The 27061-nt window shown below is 38.3% G+C and overlaps 1 protein-coding gene across 2 annotated transcripts in view; it reads right to left on the bottom strand.

Annotated features, from left to right (window-relative positions):
* The window catches only part of slc39a11 (solute carrier family 39, member 11), a 166540-nt gene that overhangs the window by 1648 nt on the left and 137831 nt on the right, over positions 1-27061 (bottom strand). For both annotated transcript variants that reach the window (XM_086304718.1, XM_086304719.1), the window contains exons 6-7: positions 16371-16538; positions 764-833 (exon numbers count right to left, since the gene is read on the bottom strand). In XM_086304718.1, coding sequence (XP_086160844.1) covers positions 764-833; positions 16371-16538 — 238 coding nt within the window. The remainder of the gene's footprint in view (positions 1-763; positions 834-16370; positions 16539-27061) is intronic.

The following is a 27061-nucleotide window of genomic DNA, read 5'->3' as shown; positions in this document are numbered from 1 at the left end:
CATGCAGCTGCTTCAAGAGACAAGGCTGCTGGCTTAGAAAAGGTTTGCTGGGATCTCCAACTGTATCGCCAGTACCAGAATATAACCACTAGGTGTCAGCAGCACACAACAGAGAACAGTTATGGGATTGCATGGAAACACACTAAAGTAATCAAACCCATCTTCAAAGTGGAACTTATTTCCAATCATTTATATACTATTACATTGTTGGATACTCACATTAGCCATAGCCAACATTTCAAATACTAAGGTTAGTTCTTTAAACGCTCATCTCAGCTTTGTGTGATATCAAGATGAGAGGATACCCTGATTGTGATTATTTCAGACACACGGCACTGAAGTCCCCTCGCTTGCTGTTAAAATCTTGAGTTTACGAGGAGCGGCCAATCAAAAGAAAGCTCGCTGTAAAGGGAAATGACCTAAAACTGAGAACAAATTATAGACTATGGGTTTCTCCCCCTTCTTTTGAACTGTGAATTGTGCAAAGCTCATAAAATCAACATGGAGCTAAAAATGAGCATAAGAAAAGCCAACCATCAGCTTCAGTATTTAACTCAACTATCTGAAGTTTTTAATGTAGTAACAATAACCAGTCAGAGCTTGTGAACAGATAACCTCAACCATAACTGTCTCCAGCTGCAATGACGGATAAAATGCTCAACAGCCAAATTAACAGACCAATCAATAAAGCAAGAATCCATTTTTCACAACTTCAGAAAGGCCGTGTGTTGTATTTGTTTCTCGGGTTTTACATCAGTCTTACCTGGCACTCTCAAAGGTAGCAGATGTTGTCTTTCCTACAGCTCCAAAACCAACACCTACTGCCAAGCCCTCTGCAGAGACACAAACAGTTGATCTTTGTTAGTGTATGTCCTTCGGCTTCTCTGTTACACAGGAATAAGAACAGTTTAAGGGGATGGATGAAAGAAGAACATGTTGGCAAACTGTAGATGATAACAAAATACGTGAAGAAAATCAGCATGGACAGAAAGTCTGTGTACTGTGAAAGAAAAATACTAGGTGCTGTCTTTTCAAACAGGAAACCGATCTATTAACAGCAAAATGCCTGTGGAGGTTCCCAGTCTGAAGGATGGTCTTGCTGTTTACAAACAGATTTCTATTATGAAACCTGCTATACGAGGATATGCAGCCCTTGTGGGATGGAGACTGTAGATTGAAATATGATTGCTGAACTGTGACTGAGTGTAAATATAAGAAATTAGGTCTTGTGGGGGTTTTTTTGGGGTTTTTTCCTTATAAGGTGCTGTGAATTGTCTGCTTTAGATGCTACAGACAGTGAGGCTATAGAATGGGAAAGCCGCTTTATCTGTGCTGTGAGGGCTTCTTAAAGTTGAGACCAGTGTGTAGAGCCAGTCTGTCTGCCTCTCTGCACACTCTGAGCAGCAGCCCTCTCCTCTGATGTCCCATTTGTCTCATTTGTCATGCCTGCCACATATATTTAAAGCACACACTATTCAAACTGAAAGTGAAAAGGTCACAGGGTATCTATAATGAGTGTTTGTGTGTGTGTGGCCTGCTTCAAACACTGACAAGCAAACACATCCTGTCATGCGCATTAACAGCTATGTTGTTACAAAGCTACAACCTGCTGATTCATAGTCTCTTTATTTATTTATTTTCTTTATGCACAGCGAGGATTTATAGAAACAAGGCAGGAACAAGAATCAAGGGTAAAACTGTGCCTGGAGGAGGTTTGCACAGCACTTAGAATCACGTGTGACACACTGATTAAATTACAGAAACATTTAAAGCACCATTAACAAATGTTTTTCTTTACTAATTTTTGCTGTGTTTGTTAATCCAACCTTTTATCTACAGACACAGCGCGTTACCTTCTTAATACTAGCTTGTTAGTAACCAAATTAATGCTTTTTAACAGAATTCAGCCTAAACTGTACTTTGAGAGGGTCACAGAGGGTGTGATTAAAATAAAAGATAACATCATGGTTTCTGCTCTTTTGCCAACTTCTATTCATTTCTTTACATTTTATATATTAATATAGAGCCCCTCCCTGAGCCTGGTTCTGCCAGAGGTTTTCCTTCTCACTGTCACCAAAGTGTTTGCTCATAGGGGGTCATATGATTGTTGGGTTTTTCTCTGTATGTGTTATTGAAGGGTCTACTTTACAATATAAAGCACCTTGAGGTGACTGTTGTTGTGATTTGGTGCTGTATAAATAAAACTGAATTGAATTGAAGTATGACTGAGCTCCAGGAGGCCCAAATTACCTCATGTTCTAATAAATATGCTTTTCTTTTACAGTCCACGGTAACATTTATATTAAATTTTTTTTGTGTGCAAAACTCTTGAGCCACTTCTCATTTCTGTATATTTTGTTAGGAAAATGGGAAGCGCGTGCAGCGATGTACTGAAACAAACACATGGAAATACAGAATATAAGCCAGAATTTGTACAATATTTAGGAGGTGAAAGTCAATATTTGGTATGCTCAGCTTTTTAGGGACATTAAAACTCTTCTTTGGATGTTGGCTGCCTTTTGTTCTGTTCGCTTTCAGGATGATCCCACACTGCTTAACAAAGTTGAGGTGCGGCCAATCCAGACTGATCGTGTTCCATTATGTCATTTCTCGTATGCTTTTACAGCACTGGCAGTGTTTTTGACATCATCATCATCATCATGCTGAAAAATGAAGCCGTCAGATGCTTTCCAGCTAGTACTGCATGGTTGAAAAAAATATTTCCTTTAATTTTAACCTAACCCCCCCCCCCGCCTGGCTAAAAGCCAGAAATCCTGACCAAGCCTCCGCTCCGTTTTACAGACAACTGTAGGCACTCACTGCATGTCTCTCTCGACGTCCTCCTTAAATATTGACCGCCATTTAAACCAAGAATTGACATTTGACTCCATAAAACCTGTTGCCGCTGATTTTCACTCCAGTTCTCGTGTCATCTGTCAAACCCCATATTCAACCCGATTTCATTCTATAAGTGCGTCTTAAAGACGACAGACGCTCAGTCATTGAGACCATTTCTGATGATGATAATGAGTGATGGTGATCAACTGAAGAGCCAGGTGTATCACTCAGGTCCTGTCAGCTGAATTGATTTCCTCTGACGTCAGATACTGTTCTACCGATAATCATCAACTCAGCCACATTTTATTATGTTCTCTATTTGTCAAGTTGTTAAAGATTTTTTAAGGACACACTGCATACAATGAAACATAACACATTTTCAGCTCTTTGGGGATCACCTCTTTGCTGCCAAAATACTGTTTGATGTTTGTCAGACTGTGTTTGCGAGTTGTCTGTCATTCGAGTTAGGCAAGTTTTTTTTTATGTTCAGCTGATTCATAGGTCAGTGTTAAGTGGCTTAAAAACCAGGACTGAAAATGAGTGAGAAAAACTCTCAAAAGCCTGGAGAACTGGCGCTCAAGACACAACACAGGGTACTTCTAGTAATTTGTCCTGTTGTAGAAACAATCTTGAAAGAACATAGTTTTCTGATCTTCCGTTGGTAATTTCAAAGGGTTTAAAACACTTTTTCTTCTAAAAGTATTTCACCTCTTGTATACAAAAACAAGTAGAATGTGAATAAGAGAGATAAATGAAGCAACAAGAAGATAAACTAAAGAGGGGAAAGCTAACACAGAGGCCAAAAAAAGTAACAGGATGTTTTTCTAGGAACCAGGTGTCCCTGCAAAACAGACTTCTCCAGCTGAGGTACCACTTCATCACAATCTAACACCTGTTATTACCTCTCATAACAACACAGACTAGTTCTTATCAACCTCCCGCTGCCTCATTACAGGCAGACACAGTGTAGTGGCATTATGGGGAAAAAACCACCCTTTGGGTACGCTGTGGGTCTGCTTCACTTAATCCTCGGAAACAGTCTGAAATGCTGAAGGGCCAGTAAAAAATCTGGCACTGAAAAACCTTCAACTGTGTTTGAATAAAACATAAGCTGTGAGAGTTTCACTGTTTGGAGCTGCTTGTGCAAGGCTAGAGGCACACTAGAAGTTTTCAAAATGAGCTGCTTTAAATACTAAGGAAATTACATCAGCTACTTGGATAACACCTAAATAATCAGGATGAGTTTCAGCATTGACACTGATTATTTGCCAGACTTTTGTCTGCTCTTTTGAATGAAGAATTAGTTTTCTGACAACAGCTGCTGACCTCTCGTCCTGCTTCACAGCTGAAGAGTCCACTGGGCTGGAAGCTTTTCTTCCAAAGCACAGTCCAGAGCTAGCAGGGGAGTGGTAAACACTCACACACCTGTCAGGTTTTATCCCTGAGCCCTATGTTTTACTGTCTTTGCTTGCATCTCGTGGCATTTAAATGCATACCTTGTGGATTGTTAAAATACTGTGGAGGGAAAAAAAATTTCTTGTACCTTCCTGACGTCCTCCACAAATCAAGTCTTAGAAGAAAGGCTGAGTAGGAACAAACTGCACTGTTTTATTTTATTGAGTTTTTTATTTATTCTTCATTGAAATCTTTTGCCGTGCACAGAAAACAATAGGTCACCAACCTCGATCACCATGGAAATTGTGAATCATATGCTATGGCCTTTACAGTCACCATTCTGTGTCAGCTCACACTCTCCACCACTGCCATCGAACACTAAAGGAGGGAATATTTTCTGGAAACACGGCGTTCCTCCCCTCAGTTTAAATTCAGAGAACAGAGTTTTAAATAGAGAAACTATGAGAACGAGCTGTCAAACTGTTCATACAGACAATTTCTCACTCTATGGTGTTACAATCATACTGCTGAAAAACAGTTAAACAAGGAACCTGGACAAAGGCCATAAAGTCACAATATGTTCTTACTGTGCCACAGAGCTTTTGTTAAAAACCAAACCATTACTATGCTCGTTTCCACCTCCATAATTTTATCACTGGACTCTGTTAGAGTGGCTTTGAGTGATCCACAGTTTAATATGACTCCTATTTATCTCTTACTGGCCCTTGGTTCAGCCTTTCGGTTTCCTGCCTCCTTCCTTTAAAGATGCCAACTCTCATTTTAAAAAACCCCAACGTGTCTGCTTTACTTCAATCATTTTTTGAAGTTAATTGGTGACAGAAAAAACGAATTACATTTAAAAAAAGAATAGAAAAAAAATTAAAATGTATTTACATTTTCAAGAAATAATATTATATTTCGAATATATTATTTTTGTTTTTTGCTTTGTTCTTTTAGAATATAATTGAAGAGGTTTTCTAGTGCAGTGAAATTTAGATAAGGGTACGCTTACATACGTTTACTATGATTACACAAACACTATGTAGGAGTAGGTAATGAATAATGGGGGTATTAAATAACTGGATATGTATAACTTGAGCTTATTACATAACATTATACTACAGTATATTTCTCACTATGTAGGCAGCTCATTCTCTTTCTCATGACAGCACTTCCTTTAGAGACACGTTCTGGGTTTAACTTTAAAGAAAGGTGGACGTGAAATGTAAAAATTGGGTCAAATAAAATCAATAAAATGCTATTTATTGCCAATACAAAGGCAGAAGAGTTTTAACCATGGCTTTAAAGATAAGACTTTTTTCATGAAAGTTTGACCTTATTTGACTTTGAAGGAGAGGTCAGAGGTCAAAAGTAATGTGATGTTTAGAATCCTCATATATCATTTCCTAAATGCCTCAATGTTGTCAATACAAACGATGGCAGTAAGAAACATAGCGTCAAATAGCTTTGTGTGGCATTATCAGGTTGACCTTCAGATCAATCTATGGACCTCTAAGGAGAGGTCAGAGGTCAAACGTAACATGATATTTTACATTTTTATGTGTTTGTTTTCTATATGTCAAAAGTACTCACCACATTCAAGCATGATCATTTCTGAGGCTTTTTGTTAAATACTGACCAATAAATCATTACGCTGACCTTAAATATCTTGGTTTCTTGGCTCTCTGCTGATATATCCTTTCTCTTCCTGCTGGAAGTTGGAAATAAACATCCCAGAGTCTCATTCCCTCTCACCCACTGCATTTACACAGATGTGTGTGGAAAGCCATTATGTGCAGCTATGATACATTTGTGCCACACAGTTAGCTTCTTTGTGAGTGGACAGATAGGTGCGAGTCCAATGTTGACTCATTCTGTTCCTTTCTTTAAAAATGTCAAATGTGGCTTCTATATTTGGTTCTAATGGCTCTAAAGATCATTTTCTAGGTGATTTAGTCATTGTGTGCGGTCCGGTTCACTGGAACAGTCTTACCCACATCTGCTTCTCTACTGCTTATTCTTTTCCCTTTCCTGTTGATCTCATGGTAGACCTGACTACAGTGACTTGCTACCCATTTTGCAATACAAAGTGCAGTTTAATTATTCACTTTTAATTCAAGAAATTGATTAAATAGATGTTTTGGACATGGGGTTATACTTTAGGATCACTTATTTGTGTCATCTGATAGCTAAAATTAGTGACTTTAACCTCCTAGGACCTGGTGTCCACATATATGGACATCACATTTTGGGTTGCCTAGACCACAATGCTAAACTTTGCTCTACAAGGACCTGATATCCCACTTACGAGGACATTATACTGCCACTGTTTTATCGAAATTTAAAACGAATGTCTTCATATGTGGATATCAGGCTCTTGTAGAGCAAAATCAGATAAAAAGATAATTCTTTGTTTTTACATTCATCAGGTCCCAGTCAGCACAAATTGCAAAGAGAAATTTAAAATGCATGCCATGAAAGAGTTCGGGTCTCAGGAGGTTAAACCTGATTGGCTGTCCTTTCTAAACAGAAGGTTTTAAGACCAAGCTGGTTGGACACATGTTTACTGTGAGAAAGTGATCTGAAGCCTTAGATTTTAGCTTATGGGGCTAATCGTTCATATGCTAAACTATTTAAAACATTGTAGTATTGTATACATAAGACATATTATACATAAAATAAGGTGCTGTATATTAACATAATATGTAACATAATATGAAAAACTTTAACAGCTTAAACAAACTTCAGTAGAGAACTTTAAAAACTGGACGAGATTGTTAATGTAGCTAGGGTAGCTAGAGCAGCGGTCCCCAACCTTTTTCGAGCCACGGACCGGTTTAATGTCAGACAATATTTTCACGGACCGGAAATAAATACAACAAAATAAAATAAAGGACCAAGAAAAAAACTGTGGTATTTTGTAAATATAATAATAAACCCAAATTCACTGTGTAATTGTGTAACTTTATTAGCAGCGTCCTCCTGAAATGCACCAACAACATTGACAGTAACATCCTCCTCTCTGCCCCTTAATGCTCTCTGGTCACTATGGTAACGTGTAAATATTTCTTTCAAAGTAAGACACACAAAAAAACAAATATAAAGTACATGAAAATATATAATAAAAAAACCCTGAAAACCATAAATTTCACACCCGAGTCTCAACTATCGTGGCCCGGTACCAAACGACTCACAGACCGGTACCGGTCCGTGGCCCAGGGGTTGGGGTTGCAGTTGTGTATGTTTGTGTGTGTCTGCATTGGCTCAGCAACCAGCTCTATCCAATTCCTACCTAATGTTTTATGCTCTTTTAAGCGACTGTGACAATACTGCTGCTGACAGGCCATTGTCACAGCAGCCGCTTCCTTTCATTGCACCTTCATTTAATCTCCACTCCTCACCCACGGACACACTACTTTTCCCACTGTGCTATTTTTTTTTTTTTACATTATTTCCCGGTGAGAAGTTTATTCCAATGACATCAAAGTCAAGCTGCGTCTTTTTTTTCTTCTTTCAATCCTCGCCTTTACACGAACAACAAAGCGACATTTCAAATTTGCTATATCCTGCTGCATCACAAAATGCAAACTGCTTGATGAAAACCATGATTTAGTACCTTGTAATACTTAACATCAAAAGACACACAATTGGTGGCAACTTTTGTATTTAAAGTGACTCCAAAGGCCTGGAAGAAACTAGACAAACAGCGGCCTTGATGAAAGTTCTGTTGTAAAATGCACTGAACTTTAAACGATTGTGCATAACAAATTCTCACATAGTGCCTGAGGGTCTGTATTTACCTCAAACAGGTTTAGAAAGACTATGTTTGAACAAACATTAGTCATCAGCTACTCTCTTCTGATTAGCTTCTTTTTGTTTTTCACTGAATCAGCATATAAACTCAAAACTGCCTCAACTGTTGCTTTGCTAATTTAGGGAGCATGCACATTAACATAGCACTCATTGAATCAGTCTAACATGAGAGCTCTGAGTAACCTTTCTTTAATTTCCTTTTGCTTGGCTGTTCTTTTAATATTAAGTGTCACTCAAACTTAATTGAACATTTTAAAATATAAAAACCTTAAACCAGCACAAACGGTGCAGTCTTTCCCTTTTCTTTTGGCGAGTTACTAAAGTTAACAAAATGTGGAAGTGACTGGAAAAACAGTTACTCATAGCAGCCCATTTATGTGTGAAATGACAGCTGTGCTGATGGAAATACTGAATCTATCATGTGAGAAATTACAGTACAGGCCAACAAAGCATCTTATCTGACATAATCAACAACTAATCTGTTTACAATTACCCATGATGCACACAAGCAGCAAATCCTTATGCCACAGAAGCTTACTATACCAAGAGATGCTTAAAAGTGGCTTTATTTCTTTTTTAAATGATAAATGAATCCTTCAAAAAATTTTGAACCGATTTTATGTTAGCCAATCAGTTAGTCTGGATCTAGATTATAGAGAAAAAAGTAATACAATGTACATACATCCATAATTTATGTCTTTAGAAGAATGCCAACAAATCCTGGATAAATACTGTATATTTACTGTAATTATGGATAATTAATGGATAATTACTGGGCAGACAGAGGAAATCCCAGACCTATGTTTTGATATATATATGTTTTTTTAATTTTGGAAATTTGCATGCTGTGATTATTATTGATTACAGGGACAGCTTATGGCTGTTGAGGCTCTTTATCTCCATTAGTAAAAATGTACTAAAAGCAACATAAGAGTTAACCTTATAGGGAATGTAATCATCCAGCCATTCTCTTCCACTTCTCCCGCTGTCTTAGAGCGAGAGGCAGGGTACACCCTGGACAGGTCTCCAGTCTGTCGCAGGGCAAAGACATAGACAACCACTCACATTCACACCTATGGGCAATTTAGAGTTTCCATTTAACGTATCCCCACTAACTGCATGTCATTGGACTGTGGGAGGAAGCTGGAGTACCTGGAGAGAACCCACACAAACACAGTGAGAACATGCAAACTCCACCCAGAAAGACCCCGGCAAGATGGTGGAATTGAACTCAGGACCTTCTTCCTGTGACGCAAGAGTGCTAACCACCGTTAGCACTTAATCCAATTTTCTTTTCCTGGTTGACTTTTTTCCTAACCCAGCTGCTAGTACTAGCAATCAGTGAGCTCCATCCATCACACTAACAGGGAGGAACGCTAATGGTGGCAAGAAAAGGTGGCCATACGTCTCCGACTCAGCCTCTGCTGCGTCTTCAGAGCCTCTTTGAAGATCAGTACACTCCATTTTGCAGCTGCTGTTTGTGTTATTCAAGGAAAGGTTCACGCCGCATACTGATAGCCTCCCTTCCTACAGGTAAAGACGGGCATCAACATGAAAAATAAGTACATTTTTTGCACCGTTGAGAAAGGCACTCAGTGAAAAGCAGATTTTTTTCCACATAAAATGTGACAAATTACTGCTCAGTATTAGAGTTTTATGTAAAATAGTTTTCTTTCATCCGTCTGAATCAAATGATGAGGTTATTATAGCGCAAAGCCTTCAGTGTTTGTAGTCGATGTTAAATTGCATGATTAGTTGGTGAAGAAGCACTTCAAAGAAGCAAACAGGTCCCTCTTATTGCAATTTAGGACTGCAAAATTACCCATAACACCAGTGGGCCTTTTAAACAGGATAAACACTGCTAGTTTATTAAAAATAATAATAAGAATAAAAAAATCTTAAAAGGAGCAAAGTACATATTGCTAGTTTTATGTGCTCTTTCTTTGATGTTATTAATAAAAAAGGTACTTTTGGCTTCTTTGTTGTAACAAAGTGTTTGTATCTATCCCTGGACTCAAACCAGCAACCTTCTTGTGGACCGTCACATAATTTTTCCAGTGCAGTAAATACTCCACAGCACACTGGTTCCTAATTTTGTGTCTTATGAACCATTTAAGAAACAATCATTTCACACAGAGTTCAACTGGTGACATTATTGTTACAAATAGACAAATAGAAATCAATCAAGCCTGAAGCAGAAAATCATCCAAGCAAGTGAGCTCATTCTTATTAATTACACACTTTAATTTGAGCAAATCATTGCTTGCCCACATCTCAGCGTTCAGCTCACAATTCTATTCTATGTTTCCACATTTTCATATATAAGAACTCTCAAACACAGGACGAGCACAAGGAAGTCACCTGAGACCTTTGGTAACAGGCTGTTATAACCACAGTAAAGAGGTGAAGTAACATTATTCGAGAATTTCTGCTGTGTTTTTATATAAAACTCTCATTTTCAAATCCTTTCAAATCCAAGGTAAGCAATTTTAACATTTAATAGTTAGAGTGGATATCTCATCAAAGGGCAAATATGCATGGACTTTTGAATTATAGTTTATTTATAATTCTGTTGAGGACTTCCAAGACATTAATGTTTTAACTGTGATGAAAGAAATGTATTTTAATAAACCTGTCAGCTCTGCTGTATGATTCCCCAAAGTTGATTTTAAAAAAGCATGTAGCACTGATTGACACTCAGTGCATTTTTACTTTCACTTTAAATATAGATAAAAGAGAGAATATAAATTATTTGATTTACTATTGCTGCCCTACATTTAAAAGAAATAAGCGTTCATTCAAGACACGAAACCACTGACAAATATCTAAACCGATCTGAGTTTTTCCTCAAATACACTTTCAGACTGCAAATGTTCTAATGTTCAAATTCATGTCTGTTCGCTAAACAATTAATATTGTGTCACTTTAAAAATGAAGCAGCAATCTGACAGCAGTTTAATACATAATAGTAAAACCACTAAAGTCAATTTTTCATGTGTCTGCATTACTTATAGATAACATGGAGATACTCACTCAACAAGTTAGAAAGTAAAATCAACTTGCATATTCATCACATGCTCTTTTTTATGTCTCATCCATCCAGAAAGTTGCAATTATGGTAGCCTACTTAGTGAGTTTATTTGCTATGATGTCTCAACCAATATCAGCAAACATGGAAACTGTTTTTGTACTTTGTACTGCCGTTATAATTATAATTTTAAATGTTATATTTGGAAAGTAGTTTGAAAGAAGAACCTAATCTAACATTTGCCTCTATATTGTCAACTCCCGAAGAAGCAGTAAACCTGAAATCAGTGGCACATGTCACATGACCATATATCTATACGTATATTGAGAGAGATACATTATTTAAAAATGAAAAAAAATAAATAAAGGGCAGGGATAGCTCCATGGGTAGAGTGGTGGCCCCATGATCGGAAGGTCAGGGGTTTGAATCCACTGAACGGCTGAGGTAGCCCTGAGCAAGGTACCGTCCCTACACAGTGCCCATGGGGACTAACACATACACATTACTATTTCAATCTATGTGGATAAAGGTCTTTCTGAAATTTAATATTAGTGGTAGTGTTAGCATTACTAACCAGGAACTGGATCTCTCAAAATAAGAAAAAATGTTTTCTCTAATGATTTTTTCCTTTTTCTTTTTTTTTTGCTTTAAAACAGACAAACTTATACTGAAATATAAACATGTGAAATACAGTTGGAGATTTACACCACCGGTCAAAATGTTAAAATGCCCCAATTTTTCCAGTTATTTATTGCAATTCAAGTTGTTCCCCCAAACTGCTCCCCCTCAAAAAAAAAATCAGAATTATACAAAAAGGCTTTTTTCAGGGACCGGTAGTGTAAATAAAAATCACTGTTGCGTAAGCTAATTTGAAATGAAGAGTCTAAACACGAGCATGAGCTATTTTGTTTTACAAGCTGTATTCTTTTTGTATTTAGTTTTTGCGTTTTGAGTTCAGTTTGTGGCAAAATAGTTCAGCTCTGGAAGCTTAAAAAGTGCTACGATTACTGGCACTTTATTGTACCCCGCAAGCACCTCACATTCCTCTTCAGCAATGTCACAAGTCAATTAAAATAATAAAGTAAATATGGCCTCTGCTTTTATGAGAAAAACAAAAGGGAATGAGTGCTGGGAGTTAAGATTATTTATGCTGACAACACAAAATTCACAAGCAGATTATAAACAAACAGCAGTTAATTAATAACTGAATTAACTATTACTTAGTTAATTCAGTTACCGACCCTGCTGTTAATTACTTTACCATTCTTTTCTTTTTAAGTATGAACCTTATCTTGACTTAAGTTTTTACATAGTGGCTGATGGGTGGGTGGGGGGGGGGGGGGGGGGGACGACAAAAGGCACACATTTACCGCCGTTTCTCTCTGATGTATGACTGACAGGTTATTAACTTAATTAACTTATTGGACTTGACAAAACTGTGACTTGTTGACCTCTGAGTAGTGTTTAATAGTGCAAGGCCTCTTGCAGAGCAAACCTGTCTATTTGACTGATTTATTTTTTTTCATCATTAATATTCCAACAACTTATTTGAAGCGAGAAAGAAAATCAATATGTACATTCAATGAGCGTTCCGGCTGACGCACTACAAAACAGCCTGAGCTGGGAAACAGGCTTTTGTGTAATGAGCTTTAAAAAAAAAGCTGCATTGTTGGTATTCTGTGGAGCTCAGCAGCAGGTGGGTGAATTGTAAATTCAGAGTGACTATACATACATGGTTTACTGCTACACCTCGTGCAACATTTACAGCTTGCTGGCATCCCTAAACGACTCTCCTGCTCTCTGACACAGACAGACATGCACACTTTATATTGATCATCATATGGTTGTTGTTTAAATGAGTGTCTGATGTATGAACTATTCTTATTTTTTATTTGTATTGATGCACAGTTCACACCACAAACAGACAACCATGAGTTTGGTCTGACAAGGCTGCTGAGTAGTGCATTCACTTCATCTTCTTATGTCTGTGGAGTTTCTTCTGCTACCTCGCAAACAATGGTCTCTACTTCAATACAAAGAGCTGGAAGGGGGGGAACAGTGATTCCACCTTTAGGACAAACACAATTAAGTGTTTTGCCAGTGAACGCATTAATCAATTCTTAGGCAGTGACAGTAATGTCTCAATACGAGCTAGAGTAGCAACACAAGTGTATTGAAGTGATATTATCGAGAGCCATGATTTTCTTTCCTTTTCATTCATTGACATTTTAGTTTTTTGGGTAAGTTAATATAACAACAAAGGGGCCAATAAATTGTACAGCAGTGCATCCTACACCAACTGTTTATTATTCAGTTTAGATGCCGATAGATAAATGAATAAGTGTTATATTGACACAAATGGACCGGGTGCCTCTTCCAAAGTTTACTTACACATGTTCAGAGTGCAACACGTGAGTGGACTGTTAAATCATGTCTGTAAATAGGGATTGTTGGCTCAGTGGACGTGGACTAGCGATTTTTTCTTCTTGATCGAATGTAAAGTATAAACTTTAAATATTTAGCAGAGTTCCTAACAATCGATGCTGAGGTCGTTACAAAAAAGAAAAAACAATACAAAAATGAATACATCAGTGTACTGCACATTATTCTAGCTTTAGTAAAAAGTAATGTAGTTTGTTACTTAATTACCCACTGGTGAAAATATTTCATTACACTACTCCCTATACTACTGTCATGTTACTCCGTTACGTGAACTGAAATGCACTGTCACAATGCTACCACTTACGAGGTTACAGTCACACACACACCAACACAAATCCCTATACTAAAGAGGGAACACAACATCTTTCTGTTATGCATGAACACAAAACCATAAAGCAAATTTGAGAACAAAACACTTCAAAGTTACCAGAGCCATTCTAGAAACATTTACAGGTAGAAATGGAGGCTGCGGTGTTACAGGCCTGACTGCTTGTCATTGTTACTCAATACAGTAACATAAAGTACTAACGAGTTATTCAATGATCTTCAGCATTGCCTGTTGAAGATCAAATCAAATCAAATCAAAATTTATTTATATAGCACATATTAAAACAACAGTGTTGACCATAGTGCGTCACAGTCAATAAAAACATGAGACAGTTAAAACAAACAATAAAAGAGGACAACAAACAATAGGTAACAACGCAACAAGCTAAAACAGCCAACTAGACAGAATCAAAAGCCAAAGTAAAAAAATAAGTTTTAAGACGTAATTTAAAAGACTGGATAGACTCAGCAGTTATTCCAGAGTCTGGGTGCCACGGATGCAAAGGCCCGGTCGCCTCTCGACTTCATTCGAGCCCTAGGTTGTGCTAGGAGCCTGTGGTTGGACGATCTAAGTGCTCTGTTGGGATTGTATGAATGGAGTAAATCAGAAAGATAACTGGGCGCTAAATTATTCAAAATATTAAAAGTGAACAAAAGAATTTTAAAATCTATACGATATTTAACAGGGAGCCAATGTAATTTGGCTAAAATTGGAGTTATGTGTTCATGAATTCTCGTACCTGTTAAAAGACGCGCAGCTGCATTTTGAATTAACTGGAGCCGGCAAAGAGAGGAGTGTTGGAGGCCCGAGTAGAGGGAGTTACAGTAGTCCAAGCTGGATGTAATAAATGCGTGGATAAGCTTTTCAAGGTCCTTTAAAGGAAGGAACGGCTTTGCTTTGGAAATCTGACCAGGTTCTGGTTAGCATACACTCAGCTTTAACATCACCCTGGATTCTTTGCTAGCTTTGTATTTAACACAGAGCTGCATGTAAAAAAAAGATGTTAGCAGCACAGTACAATTACTTTTCAAAGTTTACATTTTCTAGTGTCAGAAGAAAAAGGCACATTTGATGTTTGCTTTTTGTTTTTGTTTTTTTCTTTCTGTCCAATCATCTGACAGATAAATGAAAAAACTTTATAGTGCAGGTAACATGATTGTATATAATGACTGCATTTATTCCAGTAATTCATTATATTACTGTATTAGCTAAAAATGTCATGTGATTACGTTAATCCACTGTGGATGATCACAGTATTGGACAATGATTAATTGTGCTGATAAAGTTTACCACTTAGATTAGCATGCTGCTATATAGTAATTATTTAGTCATGACCCAAACAACTGAAGAACTTTTCAGTCACTGGCTACACTTAAAAAAAGGCTCAATGGTGCCACTAATACAACAACCAGTGAAGCTGGACTATATGCTGCCATATGCTACTACTAGCAGGCTAATACCATGATACATTAGTATCTTTGTATCATGTCGCCTAAAATTCAAAGTTGGCATGAATGCGACGATCAAGATGTTTCAAATTAAACAGCATTGTTTTTCAACCATCCCGGTGGCATTACAAGTGAAGTCTTCTGAAAGCACGCCAAAATATCCATATCCAATAACTATTTATTTATTTCAGTCTTTACTAAACTGGTGGACTGTTGAAACAACCAAATAATATCGTTGCCATACTGAAAAGTCCAAGTTAAATCAAACTGCCAAATGAATTTTAGACAAAGTTTTCAAGCTGTGTTGACAGCAAGGTCAAGAGCAACATGAACCCAAATTTATTACTGCCCTTAACTATCGTTTATCATTAGCATCATTAGCGGGTGCTTAGTCAGCCCTGTAAAAGTTCTGTGGTGCAACTATTGCTCATGATTTGGGAAAACATTTCATCATCATAATAAAATATTTTTTCATCACTTAGAGTCAACAAGAAAACCTGAGCAGAAGCTTCTAGGTGCTGCGCTGCCTGTTACAGAAAGCTTTGCTTCCAGGTCACAGCTGATGTTGTTCACATACATATTCCTGCAGGCACATATTCATTCAGGAACTCAAACCAGAGCCACAAAAATGACTGTAACAGTCACTCAATGAAAAGCAAAGATTGTATTCTGGGTATTCAATTAAGTTCCAGATCTTAAACAATGTATTGGATGCACAGTTGTAGCAAAAAGAGAAAAACAGACATAGTGCTGGCACGAACTGATAAAGAAGAAGACTGCTTATTTGAATTCAATTTAACACCCCTAGAAAAGAAATAACCGATACATAGTCGTCGTCTTTGTTGTGGAGGGAAAAAAATAACAACCGTTTTGCAGATATAAACCACAATAAAGGCGAAGAGTATTTATCAGTGAGTGCAGGCATTCAGTCTGTTTACATTGATGGAAGGTTATAGCTAAAATGTGTTTTTGCCCCACAACAAAGAAAAACACTCTTGATCATTAAAAAAGAAGCCGTATTGTTTGAATTCAATTTACGTTCCCAAGCAAAACTTCATGTCCTGTGGTTTGTACTCACCCGGGATGTTGTGGATAGTGATGGCTAGGATGAGGAGAAGAACTCGCCGCCAGCTGCTGCCTCTCTGTTCAGCCACTTCCTGTTGTTTACTTCCTGTTTCATGTCCATCCGAGTTGCTCGAAGGAAGTCCTTTCCTTCTCTGGTAGACGTCTCCATTCTCAATTTTATCTGTTTAACAGAGGATAACAAACATTAGACAGCACTTCTTTTTCACCACTCAAAGTACTTTCACACTGCAGGCCACATCCACCCATTAACACAGGATTCATTTGAATTCTATGTGTTTACTGCAAAGCCCTTTAATTACCAGAAACAGATGGACTGATTGGTTTTCAGCCGAGGGTCTAACTACCAACCTCCAGATTGGTGCACCTCCCGAGCCAGAGCTGAACCCAATAGAATTTGGTGGAATTGCAATTATTAAAAGTTTAGCACATAAATAAATAAAAAACTCAGAAGAACTCAAAGAATCCCTTTTTTAAGAAACACCGACATGCACACTGGGATTACAATCTTTCAACCTGCCTACAAGTGTTGCTTCCAAACATGGCTGGGAGACTTGTTTAAGTACTTTTTGACCGCAGGCTGGCTTTAATTGCTTGGTGGATTGCCCCACAGCGCCAGACACCCTTCTCTTTGACTGTGGCTATTCTTGTGACTTTTCCTGAAACAAAAAACTTTGAGGAAACCTTGTCCAGCAATCAGCAAGGCGTGAGGACGTGTAAAAGTAGGAAGGGAGGGTTTCCTCATTAACATTCGGCTTCTTCATTGTTCCCTCTTATTTTTCATTATTCATCCATTTCATAGTGGCAGGGTCGACCGCAGCCCTCATCCTTCCTGATATGGCTTAAATGATTAATGATAGGTTTGTAGCTTGTACCTATCCGCTGGAACGTTGAAGACAATATAATTACACTGCAAAGCAAGACACAAGCAGGCTGGTTTACTCATGCATGAGGGAGGTGTCTGGCTGGAGCCAAGTGTCGTCCCACCACTTGACCTCCGTCAGAGACTCTCAGCCAGGCTCCCCATAGCACTCCTTTTATTGTGGTTACATGAATAGGCATAGGTTCATTAACATATGACGTCTACATACACACAAAGAGTACCTTGCCTGTGTGTGTGTGTGTGTGTGTGTGTGTGTGTGTGTGTGTGTGTGTGTGTGTGTGTGTGTGTGTGTGTGTGTGTGTGTGTGTGAGAGAAATCTGTGTGAGGTCAAGATGTGACCCTGTGAAGACTCCCCAAGGCTAGTGCCAGGACGTCTAAGTCCATCTAACAAAAGGCTCTTATACTTAAACAGATATACGTGTGCTTGCTATACCATAAATCAACAAGAAAAGAGAAACTCTCCTAGGGAGTATGTGATTTATACCAAGGACACTCTAGAAGAACGGATGCACTCCCTAACACACAGAGCTGTTACTTTAGGATGAAACATCCTTTCAATCCACCAATGATTATATACACTTCTAAGCATATATGAGTAAATATTTCTAAGCATAAATGACAATCAACAATACAAATCTAACAATACTCCTAATTATGGCATATGGCAGCAGATTTTAACCCTATCTTTGACTATGATCATAAAGAATAGGTAGGGTTGGTAGAGAAGGACTGGGAGTCAGCATTCACAGCTCTTTCTTGATTTCAGTCACACGTTGAAGCCTTGTTTATATAACACTCAGATGGTCGCGTGGATTTACAACAAATCTGCTGTAGAGTTGATCCTTGATTGCAATAGAACAAAGGTGTCAAGAGGTGCATCCTATAAAGACACTCAGAACTACATTAATCAGGCTAATTAAGGTCTTTGAAATGCCAATCAGCGCTTATGTGAGTCTGAATGTCAACGTTTCAAACACAGAATCCTTATAATTGTGACTCACGTGAACATGCACTTAGTTTTCTGTTATTCAACGAAAACTTGCGGTGATGCGCGACACATAGGAAGCAATTACCCACAAGATCAAAGGACAACTTAAATGACAAATGGGTTTATTACAGAGAAGATCATCTGCCTTGGCTGGCTGCTTCAAGCCTGATTAGCACGTCAGTCACCAAATTTGTATTTACAGGCTGACAGATGAAAAGTAAAACTTTCATTAAAAGAAAAATGCTCAGGATTTGTCGCATATCAGTCCAATTACCAGCAATACAACATCTGTCAGTGTCATAAACCAAAGTTAATGGCCCAAGACAATTTAATTTGCACAAAACTCCTGATGAAGGTTACGCAGACGGAGCAAATTACATTATGTTGTTATAAAAAAACCAAAATAAGCCCAAAATGGACAGACGCCATCAAACAGCTGAAAAATGTTGGGTACAGCATGAACATAATGATGATTAGCTGACTAAATGGTGCAATGCTTTTAATATTTTATAGGTTTCCAATCAAAGGAGACTGTCTAGAAGCAGAGGCGCTGTAGATGCACTAGGAATGGTTTAAATTACCAAAACCCCTCCCTGCTCTTCTCGTGAAATGCCATGAGAGATGCCCTCGAGTGGATAATTCAGTTTGCAGCGTTTAGTCTCGGCCGCCCTCCCCATCCCTGCATCGGTCTCTTTTTTTTTCACCTACATTGCTGAACACAAGCAATTGACCTCTATTAATGTGTTCCAAGTGTCTTGTTCTTACTATGTAGGGGGCTGTAAATTGCAATTATTGGTGAGTAAAGGTCAAACAATCTGGACTTTAGCTTGCAGTGCACTCTCTGTAACAACCTCAGCCAAGCAGAAGGGAAATTCGCTGTGTATTTCTCACCCATTTAACTTCCCAAACTATTTGACTACTGGAAATTTTCATGATTTAAAAAAAAACATTTTTTAGCTGAACACAAATACCCAAATATGCACAAGTGCCACAAGATAATTGTCTTAATAAAGATAATCTTCTCTTCTACTCTAAATGTTATGATTCAATACATATATGTATATTAGACAGGGTGTATACTCTGAAAGTTTCTACTCAAGTCTTTTTTCTTTTTCTGCTCCTTGTTAAACACAACTATGTCTGGTTTGTTGGCCAGAAGCTGCTTCTCTCAATCGCATCTATAAAAAAATAACTCAAATACCAAAAATCCACTTTGGACACTAAATAAGCCATTTCTAGTTTTGTCCTTAGTTGAGATACTTCCTTGATGTGTGTGGCCAAACTTTTGACTGTGTGTGTATTTAATTAATTAAACTTCACACAAAAAGAAAGATATGAGTAAACCTATTAGGGTTGGTAGTGGCGAACATGAATGAATACATGGTTACGGATGTGACTGGCATTCGAACCCCTAAATTTGCTAGTAGCTGCTTTCATCAGCCCTCTGATTGCCATTCATGGCCTTGATACTGATAGGGCTCACTGTCTTTAATAAAATATTTAACCAGAACCTATTCTGACCAACATAATCACTTTTTGTATCAGTCTTTTAGCTCATTTGGTCTACCAAAGAAGAAACCATGAAATGACCCTTTGTACGTTCAATAGGGATCCTGTCAGATTGTACCCCTTTAAAATTTAGCTATTTACAGTTTGAGACAGAGTTAAAAAAAAAGAAAAAAGAATGAGGCAGGTGGAAGAATACATCGTGGATAAATATCTCTCAAGGTTACTTGCTAACTAAGGGCATAAAGGTGCCTGGTGACTGAGAGTATGCAGATATACTTTTCATCAGTATTCCCTTAGAAAGGACTGTTCTCCACAAGGACACACACGTTGACCTGCCATAATTGGACTTGAATGAAGTGAAACCACGAAATGCAGTTTATTTTGTGAACATTTCACTTTTTCAAGATTGTACACAAAAAGCCTGTAGCAGCAGAGGCAGTTGTTTCCTGAAGGCCAAAACTTTGAATACTATTGCAGCCACAAAAGGATTCATAAAGAAAGCAAATACAGCACTGAAAATCTGACCTGATTATAGCCATAGTAAACGAATGTTCAGTCATCATTACAGATGTTGTAAAAGTCTATAAATCATCACAGTTTTTAGACTTGTTGCTTGCACAGCTAACAAGTAGACAGGGGGCGCCATTTTTGCATGATGATGCTAAAGAAACTTTCACGCCTGATTTGAACTGTGAAGCAAATTTGTCATTCCGCCTTAAATCCATCAAGCCTTCTTCATGAACATCTCCGATTTCCAAAAACATTTATGGTAGGAAACTTTGAACATAATAATGGCTGCTATAAAATCTCCATATACCATACTGATATCCATCCATCCTCTTCCACTTATCCTTATCAGGATAAGTGGAAGGGCTGGATACACAATACACAGCTAAAATTTCACAGCACTGATTCTATATGTTCAAACTGTACCATAAAGGTTTTTGCCAAGTTGGAGATAGTGAAGCAGGAAATGTTCTAAAAATTGGCTGTTTAGCCACCAGTGCTGTCCATCAGCCTCCTATTGCTGCAAATGTATGTACTCCATCGTATAAATGTGAAAATCCTCGGTGAGTTACTTCTCGAGTTACCACATTCACAAGATTTTCAGAAAACTTGAGCAAGATTCAAACTCATCCAAGATTTTTGGTAGATGCACACCTATGATACCACAGATGTTACGGTATCCGTTTGAAAATTTCACGTCACCTTGTTCTCGTGTTCACAAAAGTTGGGTGTCCAAACTGTCTGCCCACGTGCCTGCTACCCCGTGTGGTGACAACAACAGCATCATAAAACAACACAATAATAAAAATTAGATAGTACTTATCGATGCTATACATCTGCAAATACTGACATTTATATAAACAGCTATGGCTAGAAAGGAAAAACCTCCTCCTCTCCCGTGGAGTCCCAGAAAGTAATACAATATTCCAGGAATGTTACGTTTTGGGTCTCCTGTTTGTCATTCAGGCAGCAGATCTGAGACTACTTGGCTTGGGCACATGTTGTGTGACAGAATCCTGAGACTGAGAAAAAAAGAGAGACTACACGGTTTGTCACAGTTTTCATCCGGAGGTAGGAAGAGTTGCCTCCTGTTGCTGTAGCAGCAGATGAGTCAGGACGTGACGGTGCCACTGCCTCATCTGCTGCTCCATGCCAAGTTAATGAAGAGTGTGGGTCTTCAAGGAGCAAGCTGGGTTAGCTAAGTGGCTTTCAAAGATTTTGGTCACACCCGTTATGGCAACAAGTATTTCTGAGGCGCAACTTAGCACAGCATAACATGTCACTGTAGTCAAGTCATTCCAAAACATATCTGCTGTTCTCATCATTCGAGGACAGGAGGGGAGACGGGAGAGAGGATGACTGAGATGAGAAAACAAAAACAGCTGTTTGGAGAGGTGAGGGAGAGGAGCGTATCAGATCGATAAGATACACAATTTGACAGCAACTGTTTGTCAAATCTGTGGCATTTCAAAAGAAGCCTCAATTTTCAGAAGTGAACAAAGCACCGGCACCTCACATTGAAGGTCTTAGTTTTTCCTCGGGGGTTTTGATCTTGCTGCTGGAAATAAAAAGCTGAATGAACGCTCACTTTCTTTCTCTCTCTCGCTCTATTTATGATTCATTTTTGTGAAAAGCAGCTGACACACCTGATTGGAACCTTTTTTTGTATAGTGCAGCGTCTCACATCTTATAACAATTTTACTCTGAAATAACCTGAAAATGGTACAGTGATCAGTGGAAATAATCTTCGAGCGCGACACAGAGAATCAAATTAAAAGAAACGCAATGACAGCCAATCAAAATAACAACACATTGTAAGAGGCACAAAAGAAAACTGACAACACAATTGGGCAGGTTAACACAGGGCCTGAGAGGTCTTCATTATGGCAGTGAGCAGCCTCTCGTGCTGTCTGAATATCAGTCCATAATGGTTTGCTTTAGCCATCGGCTGTTCTTTACTTCTCACTTGGACACGCCACACATTTGCACTACCGAATAACACTTTTGGTCTTTTCGGGATGTATCTGCTAACACTGCGAAAACTATATAGTTCATTTACTTGCTTGCTTGATAAACTGTCACAAGAGAAGCAATGATGTGCATTGCAAGTATCTAGAGGAAACCCTCCATACTAATTTAAATATTGCTCATTGTTGCTCAAGTCACTGGCCTGTAACACCTCTTACAACATATCCAGGATATCGTCTGATTCATCTTCACATAAAATCAACCATCATGAAAGGTGGTCACATAAACATGACTATAGTACAACCAACCACTATGATAATGCCTTGCTGCTGCGTGTCACTGTGTGTAACAGGAAAGATGCTGGATAGCATTACTGTGCTTTTACTTATACAAATGATGCCGAAAGATGCATCAGCACTGCTGCTCCTTCATTAAGATACAAGAAGATCTAACTTTAATTAGAAGTCTATGTAGTGTGGATGAAATTACAATTGCCTTGTTCATTAAGAAGCAACACCAGCAAAGTTTTGTGGTATAAGAGCAAGTAACAAATATAAAAGCATATGCTAATTAAAATCTGTTAGTAATCTTGTAAATCTTATATATGGTCAGCGAGTACAAGGCCCTGTTTTAGGATTATATTATATCATATGCTTCCATGCTTTCATTGTGCTTCCAGAACAATGAAAGGGATTTAAAATTGCTTGCAAAACAGATTGGAACACACTCCAATCTGACACACTGGGCAGTTTTGAAAAATGTGAATCAGCACATAGATTTTGAACTCTATTTTCATTGGTTTTATAGCTTTGGGCTACTGTTAAATACATTACAGACATTATAAAGAAGTAGAGATATAGACAGAAAAGATAAACAATGAAATGAGAGTTCCTAATTTCCAACTATCAACTACAGAAATGTTTTTTTTTAATTTTACACTGGCTTCAAATGTTTATTTTTTAAATGCCATTATCTGTAAATTAACAAAATGTTTCTGTTTTATAACTACAAAACTTTCTGGACCATGCACTACCTTTGTACATTTGTAGCACATTGTAGCAAACACATTTATTTCATATGATTTAAGCTCAGATTGTTACAATTACTACAGCAGCATTTCTTTATCATGTAGAAAAAGAAATGTGCCATTGACATTGCATGTTTTCTTGCATTTTTTAATTGTGTAGTTAAACTTCTTTACACTGATGGAACTGGGCGTTTCCCTGGTCCGGCCCACTTAAGATCAAAGTGCGATATAAAATGAGTTTGATATAGACTCTCTTTTAGGGTCTTCCAAGAATGATGACTCTATTTTCCACAACACTTATTGGACAGTATGGGGTGATTTCAAATGTGTTCATCTACAATCTTGAAGGTAACCTACTCTGGTGGAGCAAGAGAAACAGCTTTGTGGGTTTAACTTGACCTCACAGTTTTCTCACAAAGACCGTAAATCCTGCTTCATAGTGTATTTTATAGAGCGCGTCCACAATGAAGCTCTCCCTCCAGGGAACAAACTGTAAACCCTTTGAGAAACATCCTGAATTAAGCAATGTTTCAACCACAGGAGAAAGAGTCTGATTTTCATTTCAGGTCAATGGTAACACATGACATACACATTCAGGCGACCACTTTGCAGTGGTTCAAGTAATGTGGTGTTTGTGTCTAAGTGCAAACATAGGTGGAAATGTGTATTATTTTAGTCCACTGGTGCTTAAGCTCTTATGGAGAAGGTCACTTGAGGAGGTTAACAAATGCACTGCACACATTTTATACATCTGACGTTGTGCTGATGATTGAAGTGCTTTTTATTTGGATTTCTTGTTTATAAAGTTCGTCCTTGGCTCCATCTGAAGGCCTTTTTTAATGACCAGTCTCTTGACACTTTCTTCACTATTTGGTTACACTTGCTGGTTTGGTATTTTGATGATAGTGCTGCTTTGAAATGTGTTTTCCTCCAGTTTTTATGGAGGTTATGTCCACAGAAGGCACACAGGCTTCTTTGAGATTAATTAACTTTTCTACTTTTCCTTTGGTCTGCTTCTGTGGATTTCTTTTGCAGTTAAAGTTAAACTTGTAAAAATGTATCAAAAGCCACAAACAATAATGTTTAAAGGGCTGTATGAGATTTAGCTGTTCTGTGTAAGTTGCATATGACAATGAAATCCATTTACTTCCCAGGCTAAAGCTTGTAGAAACAACTGGTGATTCATGGACGAGAAGCCAACGTGAAAGAAAATGTTAACAGGTACCACTCTTTATTTTCCCTGTAACACAATGAGTAAAGTGTGTGTGTGTTTTACATATACAGTGCTGTGCAAAGGTTTTAGGCAGGTGTGAAAAAATGCTGTATAGATATCACTGAGTAAAAGAAAGACAAAGAAACAGCAGGAGGACAAACCGGCCAGAAACATAGAGGTCAGGTCAGGTTAGCTAGTTGTGTGGAAAGCACGCTTCATTTCTCTTAGTGAAACGTCACAGATGAGTTGTTTTGTGTTAAGAATTTTCTGAGATGTGGATCTTTCTGTGCCATGTATTTTTTTTAAAATTTGGTTTATTTTGTTATTTTTTTCCTCAGTCTTTGTCAGATAGTCTACGTACCTTGAGTCATTTCCCAGCCCCCTGTGCTACTCTCACTGCTTTATAGTCCCCTGTCTATTTATGCTTTCTGTTGTTGGTCTTTCATGCATTTTTCATATATAGACTGTTAAGCTTCTTGGCCTTTTGCTTTTGTAAAATCAGCATCTTCAATAAAATATGTGTTGAGTTTTGCACCAAGTCAGTGTCTCTGTTTGGGTTTCTCTTATCTATAACACAAGCTAACAGGTCTCACACAGGTCTCTGACAACCTTCCATTAGTGAGACAGCAGACTAAATTATTGGCATTACTAACTCCAATGTAAATACTGATATTAACACACAAAGACATACAGTATACACATATGACATACACTAGAAAACAGAATATCCTACAAATTGTGATTATTATTATTTAGATGCAGTAATGCATTAATTAGCACATATTCATCTTTCCTCTCTCTCTCTCTCACACACACACACGCTGTGACTCGGTCTCTTCATCCTGCAACGTGGCAATCAGATTCTGATTCAGATTTGCGTCGTCCTCTATGCAGTATCTACAAATAGCTATGTTGTCCTTGTGGTTAAAGGGCTTAAGCTGAATAGTGTGAAGCCAGACTCTGTCCATGTGCATACATGAAAAGCCAGAAACTGGAAGAGCAGCAGCTGCGCATCACACTCCAGAGCCAGTTACAACACAGAGAAGATTAAATCAGGGTGAAGCAGCATGATAGGTGGAGTTGGGGTGCAGGAGGGTGACAAAGTAGCTTGCAGAATTGCAGCAACTTGGGGCAAATTAAAACAAATATAGACTCCAATCTGGCGCAGTAGATAGATTTGGTAAATACAGTGGCTTGATACATGATTCCAAACATTTTTTACAAATAAATAACTGCAAAGTGGGGTGTGCATAATTATTCAGCCCCCTGAGTCAATACTTTGTAGAACCACCTTTTGCTGCAATTACAGCTGCCAGTCTTTTAGGGTATGTCTCTACCAGCTTTGCACATCTAGAGACTGAAATTCTTGCCCATTCTTCTTTGCAAAACAGCTCCAGCTCAGTCAGATTAGATGGACAGTGTTTGTGAACAGCAGTTTTCAGATCTTTTTATGTTTAGGGTTGTTGTCCTGCTGGAAGGTGAACCTCCGCCCCAGTCTCAAGTCTTTTGCAGAATCCAAGAGGTTTTCTTCCAAGATTGCCCTGTATTTGGCTCCATCCATCTTCCCATCAACTCTGACCAGCTTCCCTGTCCCTGCTGAAGAGAAGCACCCCCAGAGCATGATGCTGCCACCACCATATCTGACAGTGGGGACGGTGTGTTCAGAGTGATGTGCAGTGTTAGTTTTCCACACATAGCGTTTTGCATTTTGGTCTCATCTGACCAGAGCACCTTCTTCCACATGTTTGCTGTGTCCCCACATGGCTTGTGGCAAACTGCAAACGGGACTTCTTCTGGTTTTCTGTTAACAATGGCTTTCTTCTTGCCACTCTTCCATAAAGACCAACTTTGTGCAGTGCACGACTAATAGTTGTCCTATGGACAGATTCCCCCACCTGAGCTGTAGATCTCTGCAGCTCGTCCAGAGTCACCATGGGCCTCTTGGCTGCATTTCTGATCAGCGCCCTCCTTGTTCAGCCTGTGAGTTTAGGTGGACGGCCTTGTCTTTGTACACTGAAAAAAAGGGACTGGCCATCTCTTGGATTTATATAAGCATCTTGCATGTATTTAACACAATTACCTCATGTTTTAAAGATAAATGTAACTATATAGTGTAAAAACTACATGACATGCAGAAAGGGTGTATTAAATTGTTCATATCATGTTCAGGTGAAGTAAGTCAATAAGATAGCAACGTTAAATCTCGTGAAACCACGCGTGATTTCATCTCGCGGGCTTTCGATCGTGGTTCAAAAAGGCATCCATCTCAGTCAAGTCGAGCAGCCAACTCTACGTTTTTGGTATTTCTTGATTTTTTGAATTAATATTTACCATATTTCAGCCAAATGTAGTTAAACGTCTAGAGTGTCGCCTTGTAACATGCTAAAAAAGAGCCGTTAGCTTATTTGCTGTTTTATCTGTTGTCAAAGAATTGGCGCTTTTTCATTTGAATTTGTCTTTGGCACAAGAGCCGTAATATCACATTAAACCTAATTATGAGGCACTCATAACATAATTTGGTTTTCTGTGTGAATAGATTTGCCAACTGACTCTTCAGTTACATTGTGTATTTACTGCACCGTGGTGTTAGT

The sequence above is a fragment of the Aulonocara sp. 'chitande type north' Nkhata Bay genome, linkage group LG8 (assembly GCF_057382095.1).
Source record: "Aulonocara sp. 'chitande type north' Nkhata Bay isolate Kocher_YH1m ecotype deep benthic linkage group LG8, A_spYH_male_GT1.1, whole genome shotgun sequence".
Lineage (NCBI taxonomy): Eukaryota > Metazoa > Chordata > Actinopteri > Cichliformes > Cichlidae > Aulonocara > Aulonocara sp. 'chitande type north' Nkhata Bay.
Note: the sequence above shows the minus strand (reverse complement) of the source record. Positions and strands in the feature narration are given on the sequence as shown.